At 37.1% G+C, this 17,615-nt stretch overlaps 5 protein-coding genes across 5 annotated transcripts; 4 read left to right on the top strand and 1 right to left on the bottom strand.

Moving 5' to 3' along the window:
• Positions 1–740: 740 nt before the first annotated feature.
• On the bottom strand, positions 741–1,989 carry HP1b (Heterochromatin Protein 1b). Its single transcript, XM_068302106.1, has one exon. It carries the CDS (start codon positions 1,873–1,875, stop codon positions 1,042–1,044), a length of 834 nt encoding a protein of 277 aa, XP_068158207.1. The 5' UTR covers positions 1,876–1,989; the 3' UTR covers positions 741–1,041.
• A 292-nt stretch (positions 1,990–2,281) lies between these two features.
• Positions 2,282–4,951, top strand: LOC137586086 (U3 small nucleolar RNA-associated protein 6 homolog). Its single transcript, XM_068302085.1, is given in 5 exon segments — positions 2,282–2,895; positions 2,953–3,256; positions 3,312–3,881; positions 3,883–4,488; positions 4,550–4,951. Coding segments are annotated over 5 exon segments (1,806 nt in total). The 5' UTR covers positions 2,282–2,803; the 3' UTR covers positions 4,784–4,951.
• Positions 4,952–6,176: 1,225 nt separating this feature from the next.
• On the top strand, positions 6,177–14,776 carry LOC137586097 (protein snakeskin-like). Its single transcript, XM_068302107.1, has 3 exons — positions 6,177–6,350; positions 13,951–14,068; positions 14,164–14,776. The coding sequence occupies exons 1-3, from the start codon at positions 6,309–6,311 to the stop codon at positions 14,379–14,381; spliced, it is 378 nt and encodes a 125-aa protein (XP_068158208.1). The 5' UTR covers positions 6,177–6,308; the 3' UTR covers positions 14,382–14,776.
• LOC137586109 (uncharacterized) lies at positions 12,742–13,144 on the top strand. Its single transcript, XM_068302119.1, has 2 exons — positions 12,742–12,860; positions 12,927–13,144. The coding sequence occupies exons 1-2, from the start codon at positions 12,746–12,748 to the stop codon at positions 13,142–13,144; spliced, it is 333 nt and encodes a 110-aa protein (XP_068158220.1). The 5' UTR covers positions 12,742–12,745.
• Positions 14,777–15,941: 1,165 nt separating the features above from the next.
• On the top strand, positions 15,942–16,456 carry LOC137586099 (acylphosphatase-1). The gene has a single exon (XM_068302108.1). The coding sequence runs from the start codon at positions 16,080–16,082 to the stop codon at positions 16,386–16,388; it is 309 nt and encodes a 102-aa protein (XP_068158209.1). The 5' UTR covers positions 15,942–16,079; the 3' UTR covers positions 16,389–16,456.
• Positions 16,457–17,615: the final 1,159 nt, after the last annotated feature.

Genomic DNA, 17,615 nt, shown 5'->3' with positions numbered 1-17,615 from the left:
TACGACTAAAATTAGCTTATTAGCTTAGGTTTGCATTATATACTAGTTCCTCTGATTGTTTACTGTTATTTAACTTTCAAAGACATTTGAATGAATTTTTTAAAACCAAAACCTCAGATATTTAAAAATATTGTCTTACGATTGTGTACCGTGATTCGCAAAGATCAGTGATTGGTTGGATCAAAACCTTACCTTTACCCTTTTTTTTTACTAATCTGTTTTGGCGTTATATGATTGATCATATATGTACCACAATCCCACATATATTATCGATAGTTCCGTGAAGTTTTTTTTTAAATTAATTTATATATATGTATTTGTATGTATGTAATATGTTACACTAATTAAATTTAATTTATATTGCTTTTTTACTTGTTGACAAAAATTGTTTAAAACTACTTACTAAGTTTAAGTTTATCATCTTAATTTCTTGTGTTTTTTGCTTCATTCATTTCTCAGGTCTACAAAAGATGCAACAAAACCCGTCTTACCGGATTGAGATGTAACAGTGATGTTATTTTTCTTATATTTATATACATATATGGATGCTAAAAGGACTTTCATAAGGTGACCGAAATAATTAATTTGGACGACGAGAACTCGCTTTTACTGAATAATACGAATTGTTCATAATACCTACACAATAATTGAAAAATAAACAAATTTATCTGTATTTTTTGTATAACCAATTAAGGTTGGACAGTATTACACCCAAGGAATAACATAAAAACATAAACCAATACTGCCTAGTTATTTATTTCGCTCACCTTGCGCATTTTTTGTGTGTATGTCTGTATTTCAAAGCAAACTAAGTCTAAAAAAAAAATTAAAACAGAAAGCATCAAATTACTTCAATTGGGGAGACTAAATCTAAGTAAACTTATAGAAATACGCAAAAAGGAATATGCTTATATGAATATTAAGGTTAATGCTTAAATGTGTTATGTATGCATGTACATATATGATTGGGTGACTGCGGGAGTGTGCTTGTGTTATGGGTGTATGGTGTATATACACCAAGTTGTTGCTGTTCGTTCACTCCTAGTCATCGGCTTCGCCATTGCCCAATTCAGCACTTAAGTCACCATCTCCATCCGCATCTGCGTCCGCTTCACCATCTGCTTCGGCGTCCGCATCCCCATCCGGCGCAGCGTCTCCATCTCCATCGCCATCACCATTACTCTCATCCGCTTTCACATTCTCATCATTGTTGATGCTAGCTAGCGGACTTGGGGCCACCTCATCGTCTTCGACACCTTCCGCAGTGCTACCAGCTGGAGTGCCCACGCTGCCGGGTCTGGTTACACTGCCAGTACTATTTGCTGCACTGTCCACGCCAGCTCCTACGCCGCCAACACTATTAGGACCGCCACCGCCACTTGAATTACCGTTACCGTTGCCATTGCCCGTGTGCCAGGTGAGACGCTCTTCATAAAACTGAATGACAAGCTGAGGGCATTTTATATTAGCCAATTTGGCAGGCACTAAATCGGCATGATCGCTGCCCTTCCATTTCATGAGAAACATCAAATGTCCGGACGAGTCGGTGGCGCCCAAAATTTTCGACGGTTCCAAACCACGGTCGAATCCAATAAGTTTCTTTTGCTCCTCGGTCTCCTCCTCCAAAAATGACTTACGCTTGCTTCTAATAGATTCTGGCATTGATGCCGTGCTTGCTAAACGTTTCTTCGTGTCCTTGTTCTTGTTGTTCTTCAGCGACTCCTCAAAGGTGGCTATCAGATCAGGACAGTCTAAGTTTTCGACCGGTTCCCAAGTATTTTCACTGCGTGGATAGCCCTTCCACTTCAAGTAATATTCTGTTCGGCCGTTGACCGTTCGCTTATCTTCCACACGTTCTACTGAAAATTCGGCCATTTGATTTAGTTTTGTTTTACTTCTTTGTAAATTGCTTTATTTATTGTATTTTCTCGCAACTTTTCGTGTTTGTGTTCGCCTGTGAGTTTGGGAGCGTGTGTGTGCTAGGGTTGTTGATAATATATCAAATATCAAATATATCGATATTTTTACAAAAAAAATAAATATTTATATCGAAATATTTTTTTCCCTGATATATCGCATATCGATATTATTTGGAAATATATTTTTTGATATTATGGCTGGTCACACTTCACTTAAAAATCTTAAAGAAAGATGAGCTCGGCAAAAAACTTTTATACAAAAATAAACACACTGTGTGCACCGAATTATCGAACTCTGGTAACATGGAATCGGCAGCGCTTGCGATAACAACGATAAACTAGTGACTTTTATTCACTGCGACTGCGACTGTGCAGTCAATTGTGTAATATTTTTTTTTTTTGCGTATTCGTATATATGTATGAAATATCCAGGGTTTGAAAACTGGGAAAACTGTCGACAATTTTGCTGTGTGCTGATGCTTCTGCTTCGAAAACTATGAACAGTCTAAGCAAAAGCAAAAAACCGAAATCAGAAAATCTGACAGCAAAACCCTGCGAATTTTATTAAATGCTCTATAGTATATAAGGAAAAAACACAGAATAACATACAAATATATAAAACAATAATAAACACGACAAATTTGGTTTTATTTGATGAACAATATATGTATATTAATACTTTATTAAATCGGAATTGTTATATTTGTGACTTGAAAAGTTGTTTAATAACACGGATGCATTTAAAATTCAACGATATACGAATATTTCATTGTAACCATCACAATGCGGTCTCCAAAATATCGATAACACTACATTGCACGTGCGTTCGTTTTAGATGGGCCAGGCACTTTGATTAAAAATAAAAGAAACACAAATCTAAGAAAATGGGTGAGTTTATAGCTGAAATGCAGGAGCGCATCCTGCCCGAGTACGAGCAGATGAACCGCTACAATTTATTTACCCCCGAGCAAGTGAGGTAAAGTCAAAGGTGACACAAAGCTATGAAAACAACTAATTTCGACAATTATTCCAGAGAGATCATTAGCCGCCGGGATCATTTGTTCCAAAAAATTACTAAGGGTCATTTGACCGTGAGCGATTATCTGGAGTTCATTGTCTATGAGAAGCAAATGCATGAGACTGTTGTTGCCAAGGAGGAGCAAATGCATCTAAAACTTTCTGGACTAAAGACTTCCATATTAGTCAGAATTATGCGTTTGTACAGGGAAGTTCTGCTCAAATTCAGCCACGATAGACGCCTATGGGGACACTGGATTAATTTCAGCAAAAAGAATAATCCTCAGGATGTTGCGGGCATCTATGAGAAGATGCTGCAGGTGAGCAGCTATGAAAGACAAAACATCGAATGGACTTTCAATTTGATTCTTGCAGTATCATGGAGATGAACCGAGTTTTTGGGTGGATGCTGCCATGTGGCTCTATGAATACAATCGCCTCAACATAGAACGTGTCCAGGATACACTTTTACGTGGTCTGCAACGTCATCCCACATCTGAGCGACTGAATAAATGTTTCTTTGATATCCTGCTTACGGAAGCGGCTCTGGCCGATAATGAGAAAAATCTAGAGGATAATACGCTTTCCGAGCAAGATATCAAGTTGGAACGAGTAGCAGCGGTCTATAATAACAGCATGAAAAATGTTACCCACTTGGATTATTTTATCAAGCTACTGGAATCCTGCGAAAATAATCATGAAATAACCTACAAGCTTCAACGAAATATACTCCACGACATGCAGGAAAAGTTTCCTAGAGAACCTCTGCTTTGGGATCTACTGGCACAGCGGGAATTGCGGGGCTATCATCTTGGTGATATGGAACAGCAGGATCTTGAACAAGAGGAGCCGGCGTCCAAAAGAACTCGACTCGAACGCCCTTTTAAAGGGCGCCTGGAATTATTTACGACTGTTTATAAGACTGCTGTTGACTTATTAAAAACCCCAAGAAATATGGAACCTATATATAGATGCCCTTCTAGCTATTAAAACGAACTCCAAATCGGAGCGGTCCCTTAAACAGCAGTATCTGGCCAATGCACTGCAGGAGGGCCATCGCTCCCAGCTAATGCCAATCCGTCACTATGCTACCTTGAAGAAAATGCTATGTTCCACTCCGACTGGCTGTTCAACCGCTGTTCAAATCTTCAATGAGGCATTAAAGCGTGATCCCTGCGTTGAAATGTATCAACTTCTAATGGACACCCTCATTCGTAACGACGAGGAGCCGCAGATCTACGAGGTGTTTCATAAAATCCAAAAGACAATGGGCGGCGAGTCTTTCCCCCTATGGCGAAGTGTCATCTGTTATTATCGCACACGTGAGCGTACGCCGAGTAATAGAGAAAGACTGGATAACATTTATGCAGAGGCCTGTAAATCGAAATATCCGGAATTCGCCAAACTGCGCTCAGATTACCTACGCTATCTCTGGATAGAAAACTCTCCTGAGACTGCAAGAAAAGAATACAAAAAACTTTCCCTCCAGCCTCCCCTATCTCTACAATTGCATCGGGAAATGGCTCAACTTGAAAGCACTTTGTCTATAAGGGTAAGTTGCAGAGTCAAACAGCTCCCGTATCTAGTTACTCACTCTTTATTTTCTGGCACAGGACTCTGCCAACCTGAAATCTTGGAGAATGTGTTTCGAGCACATGGCCCTGCATTTTGGGAAAACTGAGCCCAGCGTCTGGGTGGATTACTTGGCATTCGAGCGGGACCATGGTGAAGTTAAAAACATAAATTTACTAACGCAACGGGCCGTGTCCACACTGGAACCTCAATATGTTCACACGTTTGAGATGGAGCGTACCCTGGCTCACTTGGGAGCCGCTATAGTTGGCTGACAGTGTGCAGATGCAGTTAATCGAGACATTGAACTGTCGGATGATTCCTAAGTACTATAGGCAAAAATATTTTAGTTTAGTTCATATGATTTTCACTGTTTTTTTTTTATTCCATTAAAAATATGCGACAATCACTCTTGTTGTCAAAGTAAAATGATTATAAATCAGGCTGTGCCGAAGTTTCATCATTCGATTCCGGCAAATGTGGCCCGTGAAAGTGTAGGCTGAAATTCGAAGTTTTGTTCCAAAGGGTGCTTCTTAATAATTCATTCGCTATCACATAAATAAAGTAAAACATAAACATAAAATCGGGCTCTATTCATTAACCGCAAACTAAAAATCCGATCTTCATTTGTTGCATTCAAAATATGAAATGATTTTATTTATATTTGGTCAAAAGTAAAACTAAAGTAGTGAAATCTTAGAATATAGGAGTCGACAATTGTTCTTAAAAATATGTATATTATTTTAATGACTCTCGCATCCGGGGGTAAAATTGTTTATACATATTTTATGCTCAGCGTTAACTCCTTGTTAAATCTTTACCACAGCGTGTGAACGAGTTTTGTTTTGGCTTTAAGCAAACTTGACATTTTTCTTGTTTTGTTTATTCGAATTGGTGAAGCCGATTCAGATGAATCCGATATTTATTCTTAAACAACTTGAATGTGGTAAGGACTAGTAAGGACTATGCTAAATTTGCCGCAATAAACGTTAATTTCCGGCGATCAGTTGCAGCAATGAGTCACCCTTGTTTTGGCCGTAGCGAACTTTTTATGTTTTTTCTTATTCTCTTTCTATTTTCAAATGACAATATTTTCGAAACGGGTCCGATAAAGAGGATTCCGGCCAAGAATACCCATTGACCACTTATACATATAAATACATACATATGTACATACATATATGCGCGTAGGTAGAAAGGAAAAGATATGTATGTGTATATATGGCAAGTCCGAAGTTAGCCTGACTCTATTGTTATTACCAAATGTTGTAGGTTATTTTTGTCTATGTTTTCGTATTGTCCATGTAAACTTTGTAGCAAATTTAAGATATTGACATATATTACCTATGATTTAAAAGTTTAATCACCGAGTTCAGCTTACAACTTTAAGTATTGCATAATATTGTGGTTTTAAAGAAGTTTCAGATCTTTAAGTCTTAGATTTCTGAATTTCTTTACTCATTGTCAGTCAAATCGCATTTTATATTCAGGAGAAACAACGGCTGAATTGTAGCCAAGTAGTTCGGCCGCTCTGGTTCTTGTTGTTTTTGATAACGAATTGTTCGTTGACGCTGTCGGCTGTCAGCCGAACGACTGACTTCTCCATCGGCCTTATGGGTGAAGCTTTGGACACGATTTGGGAAACTCTCGGCGATTCAGTTCGATTTCGCATGTCGTGGAATCCACACGCATCTGATAGATACGGAAATCAAAAGACACAAAAAAACCAAAGAATTAACCAGCTACATACAAAATTTAAATTATCGAATACAATTTAGTATTGAAAACAAATCATCTACAATGGAGTTTAACAACCGTTTGCTACTGAAAATCATTGAGCTGGTAAGTTTTTCGATTGGGAAGTGGGAAAGACGAAGGATGCGAGACGCACGAGTCCAGCATCCGTTGAATTTAAATGGGGTAACTCACTGGTTGAGCTCGGGGCTCGCACATCCTCCCTTTTCTTCCTGTTGTTGTCTTGTTGCCTTATCGCACCATAATCCAATGTTATTCACAGTGTCTTATTGTTGAAATTTCTTGCCATCATGTGTTCGCTCTTGTTTGCTTTCTGCTTTGTTTTCGATTCTCAGAGTTCTTGAAACTGGTTTCAGGGCGAAATATTTGTTGGAGTTTTAGTGCGTAGTTTTAAATTAATTCTTTCATTTCTCATATGGCATGATGTCATGAAATGGCTCTTCTCGCCTGTTTTCGAGATAAATTTTGGATTTGTTCTCTTTGGTGTATCTGTTTCAATATGATGTCACCACAGAGCAAACAAACAACAAGTCCATTTCAATTATTTGTTTATTTCCACAAAAATAAAAAAGAACACCTAAAGAAAAGAAAAGAAATGAATAAAAAAGGAAAGGCATATCAGCTTAATTTAGTTTCCATTGTTATTATTTTTGTTTAGCGTTTGCCAATTTTGGCAGCTGTCGCTTTTTAATGATGAAATTGGAATAAATTGCCCCTCATAATGCAAGCGGCTTTTTATCAGTTTTCCTATTACACAGTGCTGACTGTACTTGTGCCATATACACACAGAGACATGAATGCACATATGTATGTACATATATGTATGTACATACATACATATGCATACATATGAATGTACGTTTCAGTATTAATCCAGATTAGCACATATGATGCATCAAAATTCATATAAAAAATGAATTCAATAGTCAGTTCAATATCATTGACTAATATTCGAATTGTTTCTCCTGATATGCAATTGATTAACATTGATATTCAATATTCAATTGTTTCATCATATTTATGTACTTAAAAAATTACATGTCTTTCAAGTTCTCTTAAAGATTTTCCGTACAAAGTCAATTCCATTTATTAGCTTTTTGGTTGATAAAAAATAATTGACTTTAATACCATGAGATCATGCCGGAAATTTTTGAAAACAAAATCTATTATTATTTATACAAATTTGTTTCACATTCATACACAATAAACAAAAAAGTTTTAATAAGCCGGATATCCGTTTGTAAATAGATTTTCAACTATTTGGACCCGTTCCCGCAGAATCTTTGGGAGTGATTTTGGCGCCGGAGACAGAAAACTCAAAACTTCCTTTTTTAAAATGAAAGTGAAACTACTTAGACACTTGAAGTAATTGTCTGGCAGTTTAACTATTCCTTGACTTGGTCATTACTTTATGGAATTGGTAATAGATTATTTATTAGCCTATTCCCTGGATTAAATCACTTTTTTTTTGGGTCAATTAGTTTGCTTGAAGTCGCCATTCAATTGTAATGCACATCATGAATATCGTTGCCACACCTACACTATACTCAGACTTGAATTATATCCAGTGGCCATATATGTATGTATGTACATATATACACACTATTTTGTAGTATATACATATTTGTACACATCGACATCTGTATTTATGTATGTGTGTATACAAAATCCAAAGCTACAGCTTAATATGTTGAACAATTTGTAGCGAATTTTTTTGTGAGCTGAGGTCATTGCGGCATTCTTTAGGCTATCTTTGTTTCGGCCTATGGCACAGACTTGAATATAATGTGTATGATGATCATGAACATCATTGCCACCATAATGATGATGTCATAAGGTTGGAGGAGAAGCATGTACAAAAAATTACGCATACGCCATGTGTGATACACCTAAAGGTCGACGCTTATATTGCATTGAATAAACAACAAATCGGAGTGTTTAGGCGTGGAGGCGAAAAGGTGTGCACAAGAGGTATGAGAGAGAGTGCGAGAGAGAGGGAGAGCGCGAGATAGAAAGATTCAGATTCAAGCAGGAATATGCGTTGAGAATAGCTAATTTGAGATTAAGTTCGTTAATTATCTCCAGCCGGCCGCATTAGTCACCATCAGAAGCAATGAACAACGAAATAATAAAAAAAAAAAAAAAACCCAATTAAAAGTGAAAACCATAAGTCCTTAGGTAAATATTTCCATGCCTATGGTCATGCGAATGGGCTTAAAGCAGAAATAGAATAACAAAAAAGCAAAAACTAGCCAAACCGCACACGAAACAATACGAGAAACAAACGAAAATTAATAATAATAAATAGAACGTTCCGCCATTCCAGCAGATAAGACCAATTGTTATTTGGCACTTTGCAATGTGGTAAGGGAACATTCTCTTGCAACTTGCTCGTAAATACATTTACGAGCTAATAAATGTTTTAACTGCAAATCTGTTGAGCGATTTTGCTTCAAAGTTTCATTTATTTATTTATTTATGTGGGCGTTGGCATTGCGTTTGGCCGGCTCCAATGTCAATGACATGTCAGCCCGTGCCATAATTAATTGGCCAAAAGAATTGAAAATTATGAATTGGCTAATAAAATCGATGTACTTACAAATACATATGTATGTACAAACACCCAAACTTGTGCAGACGTCTTTTAGACAGAGAGCTTATTTCGTTTAGTAGCCCCTTATACCCCTTATACCTCAATAAATCTGAAACGGTATATTGGGATTTCGAAGTTGTTCTACAATTTCTTGTTTCCCAAATTGTTGTACCTTGTATCCCATGTATTTGTTTTTTGAATCATACATATATTGAGGTTATCGAAAAGGTGTTGAAATAGTTTAGTGGATTGCTGGATTCCACATGAATGAAATGTTATATATAAATGGAATTAAAACATTCATGTGATGAATATGCAAAACACATTTCAAAACGTGAGAGCTCAACGATTAAGTCAGTCGTTAATGATTCATAATTCGTTTTCATGATTTTTTTATGCACAGAATATACAAAACCGATAAAGAAGCCTTTATTGCTCGGACTTTAGATGCGTACCCATTTCTATGTAAATAATGGCCATAAAACTTGCAAATGGTAATTCCAACTCACTTCAAGTATTGAAATCTATGTTGTGCAAGTCCGAATAGATATAATCTCAAAGAATTACGACTATTCGATTTGTAGTGTTGTTGTTTATATTAACTACTAAGCAATTAAATTACTTTTATATGATCTTGTGATCTAAGCAATTAAATTACTTTTATATATGTGGAATGTATATAAATCATCATACTGAAAATTGTTTAAATTTAATGACTTAAGTGATTTAGGACGTCAATTCGTAAACGTATGTATCTCCCTCCGTCTCTCTTTCTCTCTCCCACACCTATAAAGTACTTGAGCCAATTTGCTTATCAAATTATGAAAATTATTTTAATATTGATATGGACGATAAATGGCAAATGGCGTGTCAAAGTGTTTAGCCCCGGTTACGGACCGCACCCTTTGCCAACTGGATGGATCAATCAATTAGTGCCTAATTGATGTCCTGGCAGGAAGGATGCAACATTAATACTCTATCGCCTCCCCTGCCTTTCCGCCCCCGTTCCACGCTTTCAACGATTCCATCTAACCATTATTATGTTTATTTTGTAATGACAGACGCATGGCCAAAGGCAAGCAAAAGGAAGAGAGGCAAATGTGACAGCGAAAGGTCATTAAGAGCTCTATATGGCTTACCATTAGAGATAAGAACGGGAATTAGCCGCTATAAATAATATTTTCGTGTGTGTGTATGTGTTACACCCTCTATTATTTACACATACACTTATATATCTATACATATGGTTAGATATGTCAATAATTACCAAATATTGTATCGGCCATTTGTGTTTGGCAATCGTATTTCATCTAATTTTATTTTGGTGTTATTTTTATTATTTTACTGTCGATGTCCATGAAGCATATGTCCACACAGTAGCCGAAAATCAAATGAATCTACCCTATAAACCTAGTTTAGTAGGCATCACCTACCACAGATATGCTTCATACATACATATGTATGTATAGGTAGCTATCCAGGGAAAGCATTCTGGGAGTTAAATGTTTTTGTTTTTTTTTTCTTTTGTATTAAATAGCGTGGAAAAGATTATGGCAACTAAATGGTGGCCACCGGTTAACCATTAAATGTTCTAAATATATGTACATATATACAATGTACATACATGTGCGTCACTTTATGTTGAATACTTCCGCTCAATGGTTGTTAGAATATTGACAGATGGCCAGAATCAGATGGCCGAATTGGGTTCCTTTCAGCTGATACCTTATGGACAATTCCAGTTCCAGTTGCATTGCATTACTTTGACAGCATAAGGGGGGACCAGGACCAACTAAATAGAAATTTTATGCAAACATATTTCAGCATCGGTTTTAGCTAAAATTAGTTAAACTCATAGTTAGGAGAAGGGGTGAACGAGTATCGAGTACATCAACCTATTATTAGGTAAAAATTTCGCAACAATGTGTAATTAGACGAGTGATTTATTTTTCGCGTTTGTTCTTGGTAAAATCCGAAGTAACAAACCAAATTTAATCAAAATCGGAGTTATCCAAGTTATGCATATAATAGTCATTCTCTAGGTGGGCCATAATGGCGGAGTTGGCCGGTAGCAGGTGATGGCGCTAAAGTGCTAAGGCTCATCAAAGAATATATATGTGCAAGGAAACAAATTCCTTCAAGTCAAAAGAACATATCAGAAATGAAGTAAGTCGTCTTGCCGACTTAGGTATACCATACACCAGTAAAGCAAATATTTAAATTTTATTAAACAAATGCATTTTCACATGCTTTTTACAAGCATATCTTATTGTTAGTATCTCGCTCACTCAAGCATACGAGCACCCTGGCGCCCCCACCAGCAAACGGCCAACCCCGGCCTTATGGAAAATCGTTTATATGCATAACTCGGCTTTTTTTGTCCGATTTTGATCAAATTTGGTATTTTGCTGGATATTAGTATCAAATTTAAGTGCGCCAACTTGATTGCATATTGTTAAATACGGGAGATAATCTAGTTGTTTCAAATTACGGGGGCGAAAAGGGGCGTGGCAAAATCTTTACACATACATAATGTGCGCATTTACTAAGCAATTATACATACCAGTTATGGAGTCTCTAGCTAGAACAGTTTTTGAGATCAACTCCTTTTTTAACTTTAACTACTTAAAATTAAAAATAATTTTGACCTATTTACATACTACACGGGTCTACATACCAAATTTGGTGGCTCTAGCTATTACAATCTCCGAGATCTAGGTGTTCATTCGGACAGACGGCCAAGGCTAGATCGACTCGGCTGTTGATACTGATCAAGAATATACATATATATGCTTTATGGGGTCGGAAAAGCTTCCTTCTGCCTGTTACATACATTTTTTTCGCCTTTAATATACCATTTTACCCCATGGGTGCATGGTATAAAAACTGGGTTAGCTTCCAAATACTTGTTCTCGTGTATGTAATATAATATTTTTGAGTTTAAAACAAACATAACAAACTTTTAGACAGATTGTAGGACATTTTTTAACTTCAGTTTTTAACGTCAAAGGTAACGTCGCGACGTTTTCATAAAAGTCACTAGACGGATCGGTCCTATGGGAGCTATATATGATATAGTTACCGATTTTGATCAAATTTGGGACACTCAAACTAACAAATATTAATAATTATGATAATAGGTTAAAAAACAACGAAATTATTGAGAAAAGTCACTGTTCGTGACTTTGCCATTCGTATGGGAGCTATATGATATAGTGGTCCGATCTGCCTGAATCTGAGGTATTTGTGCGGTCTATAAGGAGTTCGCGTCGATCTGGGCGGCGGACGGACGGACTTGGCTATATGAACTCGTCTCGCCGTGCTGATCAAGAATATATATACATTATATGGTCGGAGGTGCTTCCTTCTACACGCTGAACATCAAAATTAATATACTCTTTTTACAAGGGCATACAATTTTCCATAATACATACTTGTGTTTTTCTAGAATGAGATTAACTAATTTGTGGGTTGAGTAATTTGTAAGCACCCTTAGGGTCCATAGGATTAAAATAGTGGGAATGGAATAAATTGTACTATTTTGTGAATTCTACAAAAAAATTCGATACCCAAGGTCTCTCTATTCAACATATACAGGTGTACATATATTTGTACATATATGTATCCATAATTGCAGGGAACTTTTTATTTAATTAATTTGCTTTTAATATTCAAAGAAATATAACTATGTATGTATGTGTATGTGTATGTACTATGTCGACTATTTTAATCTGTAGAGCTTCACTTCTATTTGCTATTCCTTACTTTTTTGTGATTTCCTGGTTGTTTTTCTACTTTCTTCACTCTCCTTCTGGCTGAATGTCTTTATTCGTCTGTCCGTCTGAAAATTGACTAAAAAGTTCTTGGACATCCTTATCAGGCCTTCACAATGACCAGCATCATTCTGATTGAAAGCGTTGCCGATCATTCATATAGCAGCCAGGCCATGCTAATTTGTGGCACACTTACCGGCTACACGATCATTTGCGCAACTCTGGCTCTGGGTAAAGTTGATCATTAACGCCAATCCGTCATTGTGACACTGGGAAAATGACTGTCTGCCTTTTTAGGTCATCTGCTGGGAGCCAAAGTTGATAGGCGCATCGATATACTGTTTGCAGTGGCCGGCTGCATCCTATTCATCTCCAGCGGGGCCATCATTTTGGATCGTTGGCTGGGTTCTTTTACAGTGGATATAGATAAGAATAGTATTTTTGCAGCGGCAGCGTTTTGTCTGGCCAATGGAGCGATTTTCGTGGCAGATACATTTGTTATATTTCATGCTTGACGAGAATAAAAAGAGAACTAAGTGAAATAACGCTGAACTTTGAAACAATTTTATATGATTAGCATCTGATTGATTCCTTTTGATTGATGTCTATATTTTACCAATTTTATAAGATTCATAGTTTTCAAACAGATTTACGTATTTTTAAAGAAGATACAAAGTTCAGTTTACGGTTGATGAAGATGAAAACCTTCGGCAAAAGTTTACTACAGAAAGGGAGAAGGATATAAGACCTAGTAAAACATTTTAAGTATGTTACAGAAAGAAAGCTTTTCCGACCCCATAAAGTATATTGATTCTTGATCGGGATCAACAGCCGATTCGATCTGGCCATGTCCGTCCGTTCGTTCGTCCGTGTGTCTGTATGAACATCTAGATCTCAGGGATTATTAGAGCTGGAGTCACCAAATTCGGTACTTAGACTTGGTGCATGGTATACCCAAGTCGGCGAGACGACCATCTCAGAAGCGGCTTAAAAATTTATAACGCAGAGAAGAAGACGTTTCCGACCCTTTAAAGTATATACATATATTCTTGATCATCTTATGCTGAATACGCGTCGATATACATCTTAGCCGTTGTACCAGTTAATCGTTTTATTAGGAGTTATTGTGATAAAACATCGAGTTTAGATTTTAGTTTAGTTTTGGGCAGGTTATTGGGGGCTTCCGATTGGAAAAGTTTTTGTTGTATATTCATATTGTCGAATTTCAATCAGATTTGCCATCTCTTGTGAGCTAAAAATGCGGCAACATAGTCTAATAATGCTACTTACCCATTCTATTCTATCCATTTTCAACCTTTAGGCCATCGCCATAGCCTGCATTGTGATGTACGAGGTGGACGGAGCTCTCTCTTCACGCCCATTGATCGTTTGTGGCACCATTGGAGGCTTCGCCATCATTTGTGGTGTACTGCTGATTGGTGAGTCTGTTGAACACTATGATTAGCCCCGATTGGACTAAGCATCTGCATCTAGTTACCACTAACACAAACTCTTGGCCCCTTCTTCTTTTCAGGTCATGTGATCAATTCGCTTGTGGAGAAACGTCTCAATGCCTTGATCTCGCTGATCGGCTGCATTCTGTTTGTAGCCTCCGGTGCCTTGGTCATTGATGAGTGGCATGATGCCCTCCTGCAGAAGGATCGTAAACGTAATGCCATAGCTGCCGGCTCCTTGATGATAATCAATGGAGCTGTCTTTCTCCTGGACACGCTCTCCATTTGCCGAACGTAAACTTCCCTTTCCATCCCTCCACAAAAAGAACAGCATGAATATTCACAATATATATTTTCTCTGTGCTTTTTTGTATTGTATTTGAAAATTCTCATGGCTTCTGTATGGGTCATCATCGAAATCTGAAAAGAAGAATCTTTGTAATGTTTTTTTTTTTTTATATACATACATATATATACATACATATACATTTATATATGTACACATATACTTACATATATGTACGAATATAAATAGCACTTAAGCTAATCTCAGCCCTTGCACTTGCAAACAATCTGTTTAACGAATATCAAATGAAAATTGTTTACAGGAATCCATTAAGAAATATGTACATATGTATGTACACACATATGTACATACATGCATAAATATACGCATACACATATACACACACACTACTCTCGTATAGCATACGATCATGTCTCTTGTATAATGCATAATTATGCTCTAAGAAAATTGCTTTTAATTGATGGGGGCACACGTGAGGGAAGATTTTTCTGGGAAAAACTCTTTCAGTCATTTGACATGACATGACGTGACGTTACATCACGTGCCAAGAGTATCACGTATCGCAAAAAAACACTAAACATGAACCTAAGCCTTAGCCTCAGAGTCAGCCTAAGTCTAACTTTGGGTTGAATATCTAAATACATACTTGTCTTTGTGGAACCTGAGACCGTAAGCCCTAAAATATATATTAAACATATTACAGACATACACGGTAATTATGACATCTCAAGTTTTTTGAACGTGCCCCAGTCCTTCTTTAGAATGAATGTAACAAAACAAACAATTTCAAAAAGGTTCCCAAAAAACCCAAAAATAACAATATCAATTAATCCTTAAACTCCCTGCAAGTCTGTTCAAAAATAAAGCTTTTTGTGTAATTTATTATCTTCTAGATCCTTGTTTAAAATAAATTTATTCACTTGCTTATGCTTAGATACCGACCATGTTAATACATACCTGAATTCTAGATAGGATATCTTACAGAGTTTCTGGTTGGATTTTTAGTTTTCCAATCATCTTCGTAAAAGGGGAGAAGTTATTTATGGATCAGTCGAGAACGTTCAATATTCTAAGCCATTTTTAGTTGAACTTGGGTTTATAGACCACAGAATTGAGTAATTAGGGTTGATATAGTAATAGTAACTAGCTCCTAAGCTAATACAAAGTTTTCAGGACGTATGTATCAAGGTGCCTATGTCTATGAACATCGTGATCGTGAGAGAATTTCCGGACCTGACTTCGTTCCCCCTCTGCCCCATGCAGCTTTCTGTGGCTTTTGTTAACGTTTTGGTTGCTGTTGTTCTTGTTTGTGGATGTTCTTTTGCGTTATTAATTCAATCTCTAATTATGTGCACTTCTTATCCCCTTTTGTTCATTCAGACGCGTTGTGGTGCCGGTGCACACGGAAGTATCGAGTAAGAACAAAGTTGAGATAAATCGCTTTTAGGCCCTGCCCATGAGAAAGAGCGAGAGAGACAAAGAGTGAGACAGAGAGAAACTGAGAACTGGTGGCCCCAAAGAATGTGATTTTTATTTATTTATTCTGATTCTAAGCTTGTTGGCTATACCTATTCATGGAAGTTATTGTCAAGTGTTTGGATATAGCATTAATTCATTCATTCATTGAATTTGTTTTGGTTTAAAAAAGTTGAAAATTATTGTTTCGTTGGGCAAAAAACAAAACAAAAAATGGCTACCGAAAAAAAACCCGAGATTATGAATTGCGATTTTGAAATACGAGGCGACATGCCCAAGGAGGCGTTCCAGCTGTTCGCCATTGCCCAGGCCCAAATTTTAGGCTTACGTGGATACATTACACAGGTATCCGCTGATCTGTACCGGGGCTCATTGCAGGGCGAGGGCAAGGTCATTGAGGCCTTCAAGCAGTTAATAATGCACGCAGCGGAATTCGTGGCCGCCCTCAAGGAGTTTGTTATCAAGAATTTGAAGGCCATCAAGGAGTATACATATAAAACATTTGAAATTAAAACCGATTAAACAGTGATAAGCCAAAGAAGCACAGCATAAGCCACATGAAAAGAAATTAAATTCAAGTTGTATTATTATTCAATCTGCATTATGTTTAGGTAGAAACGTCGTTTAAGCCTTGAAATTGTGAGGGATTCTGACTGATTGACTGTATTTATCGCACGTCTTAATCCCGAAATTCAACCACTACATATGTACATGTATGTATGTATGTGTTTATGTAATTGACATTCCAAACAGAAAAACAAATCGCGACACGATTCGATCGGAAACGCGACTCAAACAATATATTGTGCATAAGTACAATGGTTAATTATGGTGTGCCTAGAGAATGTATAGAGTAAGTATACAGTGAGGCTAATCTATCATTTTATAGGTCAATTAGCTGACACACACACACACACACGCAAAGACGAAGACACATGTAGTAGCATACAACAGGTTACCTGGCATCTCTTCATCGCAGTCCATTCAACAAATATCGTCATCTCTCAATGTACTAACCCATATGCCGCAAAATTAGAGGAAATTAACCGAGGAACGGCAACTACAACTATGTACATATGTACATACATACATATGTACAAACGAGCTAATCAGCCAGGTAATGGTAAAAACAACAACTCGGACTTGGCACACACACACACAGAAACATTTGTCCAACAGTTGTGGTCGCTGCAAATTCAAATCACCCGCAGCCGCACACGCAGCCGCAGTGGCAACGCCAATAAACCGGAAAAACAAACCAAGACAACAAATATTGCAAATTCTCGTTAAAGTCAAAGAGCCAATGATATGGGAACTTTGAAATATACAAAACACTTTGGGAGAACATATCTTTTAAGGGTAGGTACCTCTATAGCTATATATGTACATATATCTAGACATATACATATGTACATACATATGTATCATCATCACGATCACGATCAGCTAACAATATTAAAGGTTCGGCTGAAAAACGTTCTGATGTTCTACGTTCTAACTTTCTATACAATCAGAGAACACACATATGTTAGTATATATAGATATAGGCAAAGACAGAGAGATATTATTTGGTAAACATTTATAAACCTTTTCGTTCGTTTATTGGACTTTAGCGTGCTTTTGCGTCAGTTACTTTTTTTTTAGAGGTAAAACGGCTAGCTTGCTCAACACCGATCCGCGGAATCACAGCCGTCTCTTGACTTTGATCGCGTGTTTGTGTGTGTTGCTGCCCATTCAGTTCGGTTCAGT

This window comes from Drosophila tropicalis, unplaced genomic scaffold, assembly GCF_018151085.1.
Source record: "Drosophila tropicalis isolate 14030-0801.00 unplaced genomic scaffold, ASM1815108v1 contig_9, whole genome shotgun sequence".
In the NCBI taxonomy this organism is placed as follows: domain Eukaryota; kingdom Metazoa; phylum Arthropoda; class Insecta; order Diptera; family Drosophilidae; genus Drosophila; species Drosophila tropicalis.
The sequence above is the reverse complement of the archived record's forward strand: the minus strand, read 5'-3'. Positions and strand labels throughout refer to the sequence as shown.

Bases quoted from the DNA above. Each gene is read 5' to 3' on its own strand.
- HP1b (XM_068302106.1), bottom strand. From the start codon at position 1,875: ATGGCCGAATTTTCAGTAGAACGTGTGGAAGATAAGCGAACGGTCAAC.
- LOC137586097 (XM_068302107.1), top strand. From the start codon at position 6,309: ATGGAGTTTAACAACCGTTTGCTACTGAAAATCATTGAGCTG. The intron at 6,351-13,950 runs GTAAGTTTTTCG...TTCAACCTTTAG, and splicing joins TACTGAAAATCATTGAGCTG to GCCATCGCCATAGCCTGCAT. The intron at 14,069-14,163 runs GTGAGTCTGTTG...TCTTCTTTTCAG, and splicing joins TTGTGGTGTACTGCTGATTG to GTCATGTGATCAATTCGCTT.
- LOC137586109 (XM_068302119.1), top strand. From the start codon at position 12,746: ATGACCAGCATCATTCTGATTGAAAGCGTTGCCGATCATTCATATAGC. The intron at 12,861-12,926 runs GTAAAGTTGATC...CTGCCTTTTTAG, and splicing joins TTGCGCAACTCTGGCTCTGG to GTCATCTGCTGGGAGCCAAA.
- LOC137586099 (XM_068302108.1), top strand. From the start codon at position 16,080: ATGGCTACCGAAAAAAAACCCGAGATTATGAATTGCGATTTTGAAATA.